Source organism: Cotesia typhae, unplaced genomic scaffold, assembly GCF_013202065.1.
Source record: "Cotesia typhae breed Kobodo isofemale line unplaced genomic scaffold, CoteBio_Ctyphae contig_5, whole genome shotgun sequence".
Taxonomy (NCBI): Eukaryota; Metazoa; Arthropoda; class Insecta; order Hymenoptera; family Braconidae; genus Cotesia; species Cotesia typhae.
The window spans coordinates 12,474,877-12,489,780 of NW_027423757.1; the positions used below are offsets into that span (position 1 = coordinate 12,474,877).

General features: G+C 31.4%; 1 protein-coding gene across 1 annotated transcript in view; it reads right to left on the reverse strand.

Annotated features, from left to right (window-relative positions):
- Window positions 1-491: 491 nt before the first annotated feature.
- Cap (Cbl-associated protein) overlaps window positions 492-14,904 on the reverse strand; it is a 99,312-nt gene continuing 84,899 nt past the window's right edge. The window contains exons 21-27 of the mRNA XM_074247536.1: window positions 7,181-8,520; window positions 5,195-5,399; window positions 4,535-4,793; window positions 3,826-4,063; window positions 3,589-3,743; window positions 3,090-3,178; window positions 492-2,953 (exon numbers count right to left, since the gene is read on the reverse strand). Coding sequence (XP_074103637.1) covers window positions 2,785-2,953; window positions 3,090-3,178; window positions 3,589-3,743; window positions 3,826-4,063; window positions 4,535-4,793; window positions 5,195-5,399; window positions 7,181-8,520 — 2,455 coding nt within the window. The 3' untranslated portion in view covers window positions 492-2,784. The remainder of the gene's footprint in view (window positions 2,954-3,089; window positions 3,179-3,588; window positions 3,744-3,825; window positions 4,064-4,534; window positions 4,794-5,194; window positions 5,400-7,180; window positions 8,521-14,904) is intronic.

Here is a 14,904-nt window from a genome sequence, read left to right on the forward strand (position 1 = left end):
GATACCGGCTTGCAGTTCAGCAGCCGTGTCTCTAGCAGTGCGGATGCAAAAGGCTGTCATTTTGGGATCCCTGCGTCTACTTAGGCAAATGAATTTGGCCTGCTGCACTCACTAACCGCCTTGTTGTGCGGAGTGGTGCAGCAGTAATGGATGGCGCTCAGGCTGGGCCCTCGGAGAGTCGGACTCCGGGGAAAACCCCCCTGAGCAATTAATAACAAATAATAATAATAATAATAATAATAATAAAAATAACAGTTACTGTAAAAAAATATGTAGGAGAGATAAAAGAAGCTACTGCGTTTAGGGAAAAATTTTTTTTCCTCAAAATTGTCATGTGTGTTCATAATACGCTTTTATGTACGTGATAAAAAAAAAAAATACTGTAATTTTATCACCCGGATTATTAAATTTAGGCTTTCAATTTTGTGTAGTCGTTATGGAAATTTGGAAAGTAAAGAGACCACGGTATTTTAAATTCAAGAGGAAAATAATTTGGATATTCTAGATTTTCTTTTTATTTTTCATTTAAAGTTTTACAATGTTTAATGACAACAACTGCTAATTGCGACGTACCTTTTGAATAAATAAAATTTAAAATAACATTAAATAATCCAACATTATATTAATTAATTATCTATCGAGCTTTTTGTAAAATCATGCATTTGTTAATGAGTTAGACGATATATAAAACGATTTTTAATTTATATTTGTATTTATATGCTTTGTCAACTTATCAATAAAAATTAATATATAAATTATGTCGCTTGATTACCATCGATATGTTTGATAATTTATTTATTTATTTATTTATTACAATAATTATTTATTAAATATTGCATAAAAATCGCGACCTCAGGCCAGAAATCGGCCACAAATATATTTATTTATTTATATATATTTATATATGTATATTTCCACATTTACAATTAACGAGTAAATTAATTAATTTATATATTAATTAATAACTCCGTATTGTCAATTTATGAACGATTGTAATATAGGCGGTAATTATTTATATTTTAATTTAATTCACCAAAAAGACACCAATTAAAACCGCGGTGTAATTATTTATTATTAGTTGTATAAATATGATCGTTATTATTATTATTATTATTATTTTTAAAACCGCCTCGAGGTCTACTATGCTTGTTAAAACTTAAATTAACAGTGAGTAATTACTTCTACTAACTAATATAAGCTTAGGTAATAGTAATAGTGTTTACAAAAATATCAATTTGGATGCGACCTGCTTGCACTTTAACAGGCAAATATTATTATATATTTCTTTTAAATTATCTTAGTAAAACTTTTTAACAATTAATAAATAATATTAATATTTATTTTTTTTATATTATTATAATTATTGAGTGCCATTTTTTATAAATCTTAGGAAGCTTAGATGTATTGGCTTTCATAGTTCTTACAATTAGTAATTACCAGAACTATTAACGATAATATATATATTTTTTTTATTTATATTTATATTCATTTATTTATTTTGGTATGTGGTAACGACAAATTCGTGATTATTTGATACACATGTACAATGACTCGCATTATTATTATTATTAATTATTTTAGTCAGCATTTAATTGCTAATTTCAATAAACCGCGTTTCCAAATTACTATTGCAATATGACACTGAAATTATCTGACATCTGTTAATTTTTTTGACGTTTATTACAAGATTCTGGAGTCAGCTGACAACTGTCAAATTTTTTTATTTTTATAACAAATAAATTGTTATAAAAATTTTTAAAATTATCACTTGTCAGCTGACTTCAGTATTATTAAAAAAAAATTTATTTTGTTGAAAAAATTATAACAAAATAATAAAAAAAAATGATAGAATTCAAGTTAGCTGTCACTATTATAATTGTTTTATTTTTTTTTTTGATAAATAAATTTGCTCCGAAAATTTTTTTCTTATAATTAAAATCATCGGCTAACTTTACTATTGTTCTTAATTTTCTAAAATATTAACCTGTCAATTTTTTTTCTCATTTTTTCTTGATATGATTTGTTTAAAAAAAATTATCAAACATCAGCTATATTAATTTTCAGAAATTTGCATGAATTTTTAAAAGTACATTTTTATCTAATAAACTTTCTAAAAACTTAGATATTTTTTAATTTCAATGTCACGTACTTAATATGAGTGTATTCCGAAATAAATCACAAGTAAAATCTAAATTTTTATCAGCTGTCAAAAAAATTCGAGTTACAGCGCCTCTGACGTCCAAAGCGGCAAGTACAAATTTTCAAATAACTTCGCCGGTTTCAGCCGCTGGAGGCGCTGTGGTCCAGTTCATTTGTAACGTATTTCGGAACTAATGTCATTCCAATTTCGACGAGTCATTGCAGTGGAAAAAACAATAAATATCTTACACTAATACCTAATATATAAATTTATACATGAGACGTTAGTCGACAATATAAATAATTAATAATCAATAATGATAAACAAAATAAAACTTAGATGTTAATAATTAACAATTATTATTTGGTGTAACGCTACGCTATAAAATAATTTCCGACATAAAAAATCGTGGAAGACCTTTCAAGCTATTAACGTCTACTAGACAAACAATCAAAGTAAATTAATTATTACAATAATTATAATTTATTAATGACTTTTTAAAATTAATTATTATTTAATATTTGAAGTTTGTAAATCTAACAGCGGTACTCTATTTTCCTGGTCTCTTTAGGAAGTTTTGCGGGGCCGTTTTTGGGCAAGCGGTAGCTCCTCGTGGGCGGGGGCCATCGAGGACTCGCCTCGTCTCACAACCGCTCGACGTAGTTTCCCGGGAAGGTGCCAAAGTACCCAGTTCTTTGGCTTGAACCAACGAACCACCCGTCGTCGCACTTTTCTATCACGAAGACCGTGTCGTTTTCTTTCAGCTCCAGCTCGTCCTCGTTCTGCGGCCGGTAATTGTACAGCGCCCGGTACCTGAATAATTAAACGCCACAATACAATGTAAGGAGAAAAAACGAAAGGTAAATATAGTAAATAATAGTAATAATTAGCTAATTAAGTTAATAGTTGATAAACAGAGATAACCAAAAAATGAATCGAAATAACTCACGGCAGCGTATCCGAGTGTGTGTCGATGTGCAATGTTTCGTTGACAGGTGCAACGTGCAATTTGTTGCGTTCAGTGACACCAATGCGTGGCTGCAAACCCAAACGATTCATTAAACCACTAGCCCCACAGATTTTCACTTTTTTTTTTTTTTTTTTTTTTCATTTATTTTTTTGACAATTTTTTTATTTTATTTAACAAAAAATTTTTTTCTGTAAAATTGCATTTTTAATTTTTAAAAAATTTTTACATTTTAATTTTTTTTCTTATTTTTTGGTCATTTTTTTTTTTTATTAAGTTAGCAATTTACAGTTTTTTATTTTTATTTAATAAATAAATTTTTTTCAAAAAATTAATTAAAAAAAAAATGCATTTTTAATTTTTAAAAATTTCTATATTTTATTTTTTTTGTCATAATTTATGTATTAAAAGTATTACTAAAATTATCAAACATCTGCTAAATTAATTTCAATACAAATTTAAATTAATTTTTAATTTTTACCAGAGATATATATTGAGGCTCTGTGGTACTCGTTTTCACGGGTATCGAGGGCGTGTAGTGATGAGGTCCCATGCTCAATTTCCCGCTGGCAGTTCCATTGGACAGCATGCTGTGAGCCGCTGGAGAAGCTACGGGCTTGCTAGACACCGGAGTTTCTGTAAGTTTTTAATAATTTATAACATATTTTATTATTTTCTAAATTCTTTAATAATAATGATGATGAGGCTTGCTCATTACCGGGTCGGTGTTGCCCTGGCTCCATGATAACTTCGACATAAGTGACCGGGAATATGCCCTTGCGGTTTCCGATTCTCCCCTCGAACCAGTTGTCGTCGACTCTTCTTGTTAGAACAACGAGCTCTCCTTTTACCAGAGATAGTTCCAAGTTAGTTTGGGCGATGAAATTGAATCTTGCGCGAGCTTGACCCTCGTACGGTTTTTTTGGCGTCGATCTCATTCCTTCGAAAGGAAGAACCTGAAATTTTATTCAGTGGTTTTTAATAAAACATTACAAAATTGTTTTACATATTCATGATTAGAAAATGTAAAATATAACGTAGGAAATAATTTAATATCTCTTAATATTTATTCACATAAATTTTGTCAGGTTCATTAATAACAAGAATTACTTTTAAATATTAAACAATCTGATTATTGATTTTCAAAATTTACTTTATTATTAAATAAGGTATTGTTTAATATTTGATAGACCTTAGTTGAAAGACAATTTTAAGTAAAAGCGAATGAGAATTCATTTAAAATTATTTCTATTAAATTTTCAATTAAATTTTTAAAAAAGTTTGTCATAGTTTTTGTATGACTAAAAAATTTTGATTATTTGAAATGAAAAAAATTTTTCACATTTATTTCATTTCATCTTGACATATTTGAACTCTAAACAAAAATAGTGTTTCATTAATTCAAGCATACAATAAAATTTATTTACCTCGACGTAATTGAGAGGAAAAAGACCGACCATGGCATTATGTTCACCTTCGTACCAATTTTTATCAATTTGCCGGCGAATGAGAATTATGTCACCTCGCCGGAATGACAATTCACGCGATGTCTGTCCCACAAAATTGTACATCGCTCGCGCGACAAGCCGCGGCTCGGGAGTTTGCTCTTGAGATCTGCTGCGGTAGCTCAGGTCGTCCAGAAAATCGTCATACCGATTCAGCGGGATTGGAGATTTTTGCGATGGTCTACAGAAAAAAGAAAAAAAAAAAAAATTATCAGAGCTAATTTTTTATTTAAAATTATCTTATTGCGAGAATGTCATGTAAGATTATTTCTCATCCGCATATTTGACGTAAATAGTGCTCCATATTTTCTCACCCACCATCCGCAGTGTTAATAATTTAGCAGCTGGAAATTTTAAATATTCAATAAGAGTTCACAAAGTCTCTCAAATATTGTATTAACTATCAGGTTTGCGAAAATTACCCAAACATTAGTAAATTAATTATTCAGGTGACATTTGTCGTGTCTAAAATCTCACATTTGAATTTTAATGATCTTTAATAATTTATCAAAATGAAAATAAAGTTTTAATTTAATAATTAATAATTAAAATTAACAATTACGGAGTAGAGATATGACTTACATGAAATTATCAGTGTGTCGACGGGAATCGATATCATGGAGTTCCTGGAGATATTTCCGTCGTCTCTCCTCCTGATAAACGCGGCGCATGTTCTCGGCACTCCTGCGAGCGAGTTCTTCTTCACTGAGAATTTCCTTGGCTTCCGTGCGGACTGGAGAACGATAGTGAATCGTCACCTCACCCTCGACATATCTTCTCGGTGATTCTGCACAAGACAAATTATTTTATTTCCTCCTATCCTTCGCAATACACCCACAAACTTCTCAATCTCAATCTCTATTTCTATCTGCGCACTCAAACTCACATAGATAAATAAATAACTAAACAAATAAACGAATAAATAAAAATAGTGAAACGACGTTAATTAGGATTACTACGAATCGCGTTTGAATAACCCAGTTTCTCGGTTGGCTTACTATTAGTTAACGCATTTAGTTCCCATGGCTTCTCTTTCTTTATGTTACTCCAACTCAAACTATAATTACATTTACACAAAGCTTTTTAGTTTTTATTTTTTTTTCTTTTATTACTATTATTATCATTTCAACAAACATTTTTTGGAGTGTGGCTATTTGCACTTACCCGTGCTCCGTGCCAGCATGGGTAAGTGCAAATAGCCACACTCCATTTTTTGTTTCACCACCTCGACAAATTGAACCCTTTAATTCTATACTTGTTTCCACGCATGTTGTATAATATAAATGTTTCAATCGTTTTTATTTTAAATTTACATGGAAAAAATTAAGGTTTTAAATTCAAAGCTTTTAGCGGAAACATTTTTTTATATCAAAAGAAATAATTTGAATTGGTTCTTTTTATTTTTATACATTCATATTTTGGAAGCGGAAAATTGTTTTCCAAACTGAATCGGTGAAACGGTCAGTTAGTTTGTTTACTCGCTTGTAATTTTAGTTTTTATTGTTTATACGTCAATTTGTTAACTAAATATCGCTCCCCGAATCAAAATTCATACTTTTTGTTTTTATTTATTGATATTTTTGTTTATAATTTTGAAATAAATCCTTTGTTTGTTGTTATTTAAAAAAAATTCAAGCCAAAGTTGCGGAAAAAATTTAATTTTTATTATTTTATAAATTTACTATCCCGATTCTAGCCAACTTTTTATGATAATAACAAAATTTTCTAAAATATTACTCTTGTAAATTCTCTATCACTTACACCTCCGAAAAACTTTAAATTTAAAATTTTAAATTAAAATATCCTAGTGTCTCTATCTCCAGCATTTCTCAAAAAAGTTAGTAAAAACATATATGAACTCTAAGAACTTGAAGATTACCGCGTTATATCACGTCTGATGAGAGGATATAAAAAAGCAAACTTTTCCTTATCGCGTTCTCCGAGTGCATGTGTATACATAAACACAGAGAAGCATTATTCATTACATATAATAGTGAAAATACTGTCGACTATATGAGCTCGTGAATGAAACATCACACGGTTTTTACTTAACGATTATTACATCACTTATATTTATACTTTCCTCTAGGCTCTTCTTTTTTATTGCTCAATAAAACCCTGTCGGTTTAAAAATATTTATTGCTATCTAGTCCCAATTTACCATTTCATTAATAACAGTAACAATATTAAATATAATACATTATATATCATAATCATAAACTATTTCCTATTCCCATCAAGTCACGCGGAAAGTATAAATTTTAAAAACTAGGCCAGAATATTTCATTGTAAAAATAAAACTCGAGAGTACTTGAGTGTTAACGTGAAACTGAATACTCGACATAAAAAACAGTTCTGCTAGTGCAGACCCTGATGACAACTATCTAGTTGCTGAAAGTCTCTCCAGTGTTAACAAATACAAATACTAAAAAAAAAAAATACAATATTTTTTTTTTTTTTTTTTTTTTTAATTCGCGATCATATGACCGGAGCAATAGCGGTACCGAGTAAGTAGTTATGCTCGAGGACGCATCCTATCGATGTAATACTGTATTTAAATGTACTGACTGTACGGAATGGGTCCGTAGACGAATGGAAGCGTGGTTCCGGTTCCGGGTGTCGAGTCAATTGACTTTCCGCGGTCCGTGATCTCCGAACCGTCTCTATCACTCGAGCCATCGGAAATGATCGAGTTGCTGAAGCTGCTGACCAGCTGAGGAGACCTCAGATCTTCATTGAATTTCTCCAGGTCCATCTCCAGCTCCCGCAGGCAAGAGTCCGGTGACAAGCTCATCGTTAGTGAATCGTCATTTAAAAATTTATTTTTCCTTAAGGGCGCTGGGGGTGGAACCGGTGAGAGTAAAGAGTCTTGAACCCTAGCATAGGCAGCGAAGACCTTATCATAGTTAAAGTGAGGTCGATTGGCTCCATCAAAGGGCTCCCTGTTTTTAAACCCAAGGACGAACTCCACGGAATTATCAAAGTCAACTCGTGACTTGCGTCCATTGCTGCTGACCGATTGATTGCTCTGGCTGGTGAGGGTCTCGGTGCTACCGAACCCGCTGTTTACATGGCTACTCTGCTGAGTATCCAATTCCAATCGTGTTTTCATAATATCCCCCAGGTTGTCTGTATTAGTTACGTCAGCGCAGCCTTGAATGCTCTCGCTCGTAGGAGCCTTTGTTTTGGCTTTAGCTTTGGCTTTGCCTTCAGCTCCAGCTGCAAATATATCTCCATTATCTTCATTCTCGTCTGCTAGATTAGTATTACCATCGGAACAACCAAAGAACCGCCTTCGTAACAGTCTGTTGTGCTGGAATATCTCATGGAGCCGGTCTTTGCTTCCGCGAAATTCCTCTGATCCAGGATTAAATAAGATATCGGCGGCTTTCGGGTGCTCTGGGCGCCAATAGGACGCTCTAGGGCTTCTATTATTGTTGAAACTTTGCGAGTCTTTGACATTAGCATTTAAAAATACCGAGTTTTTTCTGAGTGGGGAGGTGTGACGTGTGTTGTCACTTTCTTCACACACTTTGTCAATGTCAGGGGCACTGCTGTCACCAAAGTAATTTCGCTCGAACTCAGTTCGCGGTTTCCAACTTTGACTCCACCGTTTGTTCACACAATAATGATCCTGATGATGATGATGATGATAATTATCAACTGGAGAAGAAGAAGAGGAAGAGGGAGAGGGAGAGGAAGCCAAACTATGGCTTGTCATCTGTCTGGATGCTGTTGTTGCTGTTGCTGCGTCCTCAAGTTTCCGAGGACAAGCTCCACCCAGTGATTTAATTCTCTGGAGATTATTGATGTCGTATGTGAGGGCCATCCATTCCGGGCTACGCTCTAGATCTTCCACACGAGCCAGAATTGGAACTCGACATCTCGACGCGGCACTTGCAATCATTTTTATTTTTATTATCAATTATCAATAAAATTGTTTTTATTATTTGATAAAACTCAAGCCGAGGCACAATTAAAAGCACATTTGACACTTTGACATTTTAATTATCGATTTCCCTTTGGGTGATACGGCGTAACGTGTGTGTGCGATCCGCGGAGCAGAGCAAGACTCGCGAGACTGGTCAATCTTGAGAAGAGCACAAGGTCTTCAGCCTTACTTGTTCGGAACAATACGAAGACAATGGCCTCTGTTAGTGTATAGAGTATACCTACAACATTCAACATTGTCCGTACTCAAGTTAACACACTCGGTAGAGAGTAGAGAGGTTAGAGGGGCTCCTATGTTACGAATAATCACTCGTGGGGGCCATTCACGAGGCCTCACTGGCTAGAGCTTGTGTTTATACGTAGAGAGTACAGAGTGTAAGTGAGATAAAGAGAGTAAGAGGTTCTCAGCAGACCGTCACGCTCGTGAAAGACCCAAGACGTAGATTGCTTATCGAGTAACAGCAAAGCTAAAGAGAATAATCCACTGTTCTGTACCGGAAGGATCGTCCTCTTTATTTAATACGCAATAATACCGACTTTTTAATTTTTTAATTTTTTAATTAATATATTATTGACTTTTATTATTTTTACTATCGTGAAATATCAAGTTAAGTTAACTCTCTGTTGATTCAATCGATTTTTATTTCTTATCTGTACAAAGTTTATTTTATCTAGAGATTTAGTCCTGTTATCCTCGGTATTCATTGAATTAAAAGGATAAAGAGCAGAATGCTTTGTCGGAGCAGAACCTCTACTCGGTAATTGTTGAAAAGTCGACAATAAAAAATTTAATATCCTGTCTTATTTTATTTATAATTTTTAATAGATATTGCGGTGAAAGATTATCGGAGAAATATTGTCCATTACTCGGGAGCGGAGACCCGAGAAGGAAAAGGAGTAGAATGTGAGTCAGGTTTAAAAGCTCGACACCCAGGGGTTATTAAATTCTAGCTAATGGTTAATGGCACAGGAGTTATTTGACGGGAGAGTGGTGGGTGTGCTAAAGGTACAAGGGAAGGTTTGTAATGTAGGTCCCTCGATTTACCAGCACGACAAGTTCACTGGTAACACCCGTCGCATTTTAACCACCTTGAGGAAAATATACACCGATATAATATTGCTTTTACTTCATATATATATAAAAGTATTACTTAAAATGAACCGGTGCCCGTTTGTATTCCGGTGGCGCTCGCTCGCCAGCTGAATAGAAACAACGTTAAAGTAAAAAGGTTTAAATGAAAATAAAGTCCAATATAGTCGGGGCGGGCGTATAGTTTCAGTCTAGTGCAAAAGCTAGTGAAGAAAAGACGAATGGCCTTGTCTATGTTTATTATGCCATGGCAATACAGGCTATGGCAAATTATAATTAATTGCCCGGTTGACACGCGAGGGAAATAGAAAGCAATAGGGCCATCGCTAATTATTTTCTCCACCGACCTAATTGAACACTAATAGACTCGGGAAAATGAAACTAGGTACTTATGAATGTTCGTTATTTTTTATCGACAACTTCATCATCATCATCTGATCATTATTTACCGAGTTGAGTAATTATTTAGCAATAAAAATGTTAAAATTTCACAAATATCGAGTTATAATTTCGTTTTTAATTAAATAATAATAAATTTCCCGGAAAATAATTATTTAATAATTACAAAATAAGTGTTTGTTTTAATTACGCGGTAGTGGGTTGAATGAAAAAATATTTTCATAACAATACAAGAGCAAGTACAAGTACAAGAGCAAGTGCCGCCTGTAAAATATAATAGAACGGGCTGAGAATGGTGCTACTTGCACTCTCACACCTTGCACCTCACCCGACAACGACTACGACCTATCATTCTATTCGAATGAGCTCGGTACGTGGCTGGAATACGGAGCGACCTCTTAGTCGTCCTTTAGTGTACAAATATCCCTCACCCTCAACCTCAATCTCTTGTTCTTTTTCTTCTTTACACTTTACTCTTATCCACTCTCTACTCTCAACTTTCATTAAATTGATCCCCTATCTCTCACTCTACATATGCATAGACTACTTTAACTCGGATAATTTGCATCGTGCGATTTCACTTTACCAGCTTAGCTCATTTACTATTTTATACCTCTTACATTCCCGGCCCTAATTATTATTCCCTTATTTTTCGGTTAACTTGATCACTTTATTTTTTTTTTTTTAAGCCTTAACACAAACACCAACACTTTGTTTTATTTATTATCATTTTTTTTTTTTTTTTCGTATTGAATCCTTTTAGTTTGAAGAAAATAATTTTAAATTCAAATTACGGGTCAAATATTGGATACAAAAAAATGATAAAAATATTTTTTTATGGAAAATTAAATTTCCTACAAAAAATGATCTTATAAATTTTATCGTATCTTGGGTCTTTCAGGCACAATATTAATTTTTAATTATTGTCTGGCTTAGTTAAAAATTATTATTATTATTATTAATATTCTAAAAAACAAACACTTGTAATAAATAATGATTAAACAAATTTATGTAAAGCCGACCGAGAGTATTCCGCGGGTGAACGGTAATGCGGTAAATGCCGCTGATTAAGCCCACCACTTTGGTTATTATCGACAAGATTAGATAAGGACGGCGATGTGCATGTACGCCCAAGTATTTCCGTTATTACTCCGATACAAATGTGTATTCGACTAGAATCCTCTCTTCTCCTCCTATCACCTTCCTCCGGATCGGTATTTCGGCCAGAACCAGGCACGCAAGCATAATTAGAATTAGGTTTACTTAACTGTGTCTCGAGCGAAGAGAAGGGATTTGATTCCAAGTCGGTTAATAAAGTTAAAGGTAATTTATTACGGCAATCCAAATCATGTAAGATGCTATCAAAGTTTATGTGTTTATATTTCATCGGTCGATCGGTTAATGTCCACTTAACGGGCCTTGTTATGTGTTTCGATTTATGCGTATTTATATCGGGTCAAGGTTAACGATGAGTTGACGTTTATTAATGCTTTTTCATGAGCTGATAAGTGACATTATGTAAAAATATTACTGTAAACAGAAGCATCGTTATCAATTTATCATTATCATTACATATGTTAGGAAAATATGTTTTTTTTTTCTTACCCGAAAAATATTTAAACAGCTTTTAAATTACTATATGTGAATATCGTCCGCGTGTGTGGCTAGAGTTCGAGTTAAAGTTGGTGATGATAAAAAGAGCCAATTTAAAAGTTGAATTGTATCGGTCGGGCGATCAAGACGATTTGTCACGGGTCAAGGCGATATTAACCTCGAGACGTTCAGTCTTCGTTAGGCTCGATTTATGTTTTCGCGAGATTCTTTTTATTTTCCATCTATTTTACATAGGAGGTCATTGAATTTATTCACTGGTTTAGAGTTGGAAAAGGTTTCCTAGAAAAATACCGTGTCACGGTTTTATTTTATTTTATTTTATTTTATCCTTAGTCATCTGAATAATCTATAGTTGAATTGAAAATTTAAGTGTAGTAGAATTATTAAAATTAATTCAATACTGGTAGAAAGATTTATTGATATTTAATAAACTTTATTGAATGTTGATAAATGATTTTTTAATGTCAGATTATTTAATAAATATTTGTTAATAGTCAATCGATCATTTTTTAAATACAATCTAGTGAGTTATAATAAATATTTGTTGATAACTTTTTATTTAGACCTTTGAATTAAAAGTTAGTGTCGAAATTCATTTATTTTATTTACTCGTTTTTTTATGGCTCCGTAAAATCGTTAAAAACTTCCAATACATTGAGTAGGTTGATAGTTTTTTTTAAAAAAAATCAAAATAAATAATGATGACGATTATAGAGTATAGAATATTTTTTATGGTGTAAATTATTAATTTGATTTTAAAAGGGAGATTTATTTAGTCTTAAAAATAATTTCCTTTAAAAAAATACTTATTAAAAGTAATAAATTAATTTATCAACAGTTAATTAAAATTCTTCTATCAGTGAATTAATTTATTAATTTCAGCTGTATAAATAAAAAACAAATTTTATTAGGCTTTGTTTTTTTTTTTTTTTTTTTTTTTTTTTTTTTTTTTTTTTTTAATATTTTAGGTGAAAAATCTTATTCTTTTTTATAAATTTTTCATTGCTTTAGATTATAAAAATTTTTCCTACTCAGCCAATTTAAAAAAATAAAAATTTCAGTGACAATTTTTAACAACGCAGCAATTAATTTAATTTTAAATAGAGCAGATTTAGTGAAAGCATACAAAATTTTTTAAATAACAAATAAAAATATGATAATAACCAGTGGTATTACCAAACTCTCTCTATATGTATATTAGCTACTTAAAAATGTATGCATAATCGATTGAGTAACACACCGTAGAAAGAACCGATAGATGGGATGCGATATGTTCAGTTATTCGCAGTGGCCAGTCTCTCTACGTACTACGGATTCGCCAGTGCGTACCACGCAATAATTCCTCTGCAACGTAATTTCCGGTAGTGTTACATTGCGCCAACAGCGTTTGTCGTTCAATTCGTTTCTATTCCTTTGTAGAGCCCACATGGGTTTTATGATGCGGGCGCCACTAATATGACCCCTCCCCGGCTCTTTACTCAATAAAATTACTTCATTTTATTTTTTAACCCCCCACTGGACACTACAATAGTAAATAGAGCCCTTTCCGATAAATCTAATCGCTTATAATTTTTATTAACAATACTATTATTTTAATTTTAGAAATAACTTAACAGCCTGTTATTTTATTAGTAGTTTGGAGTTAGTGGTCATGTTAAAATATCTCAATATATTTTTTTATCTCTGATGACAGTACTGATAGCAATAATAATAATACTTTTACTGATACTGATACTGATGATGATACGCACAAGAGCAATTACAATAAACAAATTTAATTACGTACAACATGCAGCATTACATTCCGCGGAATCCATTTCACAGTAGGTATCATTATTTTCATTATTATTATTATTATTATTATTATTATTATTATTATTATTATTATTATTATTATTATTATTATTATTATTATTATTATTATTATTATTATTATTATTATTATTATTATTATTATTATTATTATTATTATTATTATTATTATTATTATTATTATTATTATTATTATTATTATTATTATTATTATTATTATTATTATTATTATTATTATTATTATTATTATTATTATTATTATTATTATTATTATTATTATTATTATTATTATTATTATTATTATTATTATTATTATTATTATTATTATTATTATTATTATTATTATTATTATTATTATTATTATTATTATTATTATTATTATTATTATTGTTATTGTTGCTATTACTGTACTCCCACATCAAGCATCTCTTTAATTTTTCCTATCATTTCATTCTCAACACAACAAATTTAACCGATTAAATAATTCAGCACAAATGTAAATTTTTCAGATATATTTTGTGGGTAGACACACGTGAATTTATTATTTCAAACAAACGTTGAATAAATTCGGGTGTCCGTTAGTTACCAAATCGATCGGGTTACACATTAAACATTAAATATTGGATTTTCACTCTAAAAACGTCCAGAGTCTTTTATTTTATTTCACGATTCTATTCTATGCCAGTCTGATGTTAAATCGATCCAACGGGTGAAACTTAATATTCACTGAATATAACTCACGCTCACGCAGCTGATAAGCGAACCATGAACTCGTCGTCATCGTGGCGGCTATTTAAATATTATATTATTATATTCAATTGCATTATTTTATCATTATAATTATTGGATTAATTTATCATTCAATTTTCGTAATCACTTTTTGTGTAATCATTATATCACATCAAGCTATTTCATTGTTGCTATCGTGTTTTATTTAATTTGATTAATTTTTAAGTGCAGCGACGAAAAACGAAGCGTTAAATTAATCACACTGCTAAAATTTTCGGTGTCTAATTTTTACTGAATTTTTTTTTTTTTTTTTTTTTACAAAAAAAAATTCTTGAAAAAATTATTCACTCATTTTTAACAGTGTAAAATTGAAAAAACACAGTACAAAAACGATTTGATGAAAAGGGAAGATGATTGTTATCATTACCTTGATACTCAGTCCTGCAGAGATGTGATTTTGGCGGCGGCGGAGGGGGTGCGTTCGAATACTCTATGAATGATCGAAACAAAAATAAACAAAAATGATTTTTTTACAGCGATCTTTAAACTATAAATCTCTAAATCCGTAAAATATTTACAAAACCACAACATCCTCAGATCTATCGACAATGAGATTGATTATTTATGACTGACAACTGCTACTGCATTAACTAATAATAATAATTTATATAAATAATATCAAGACAATATTTATAGA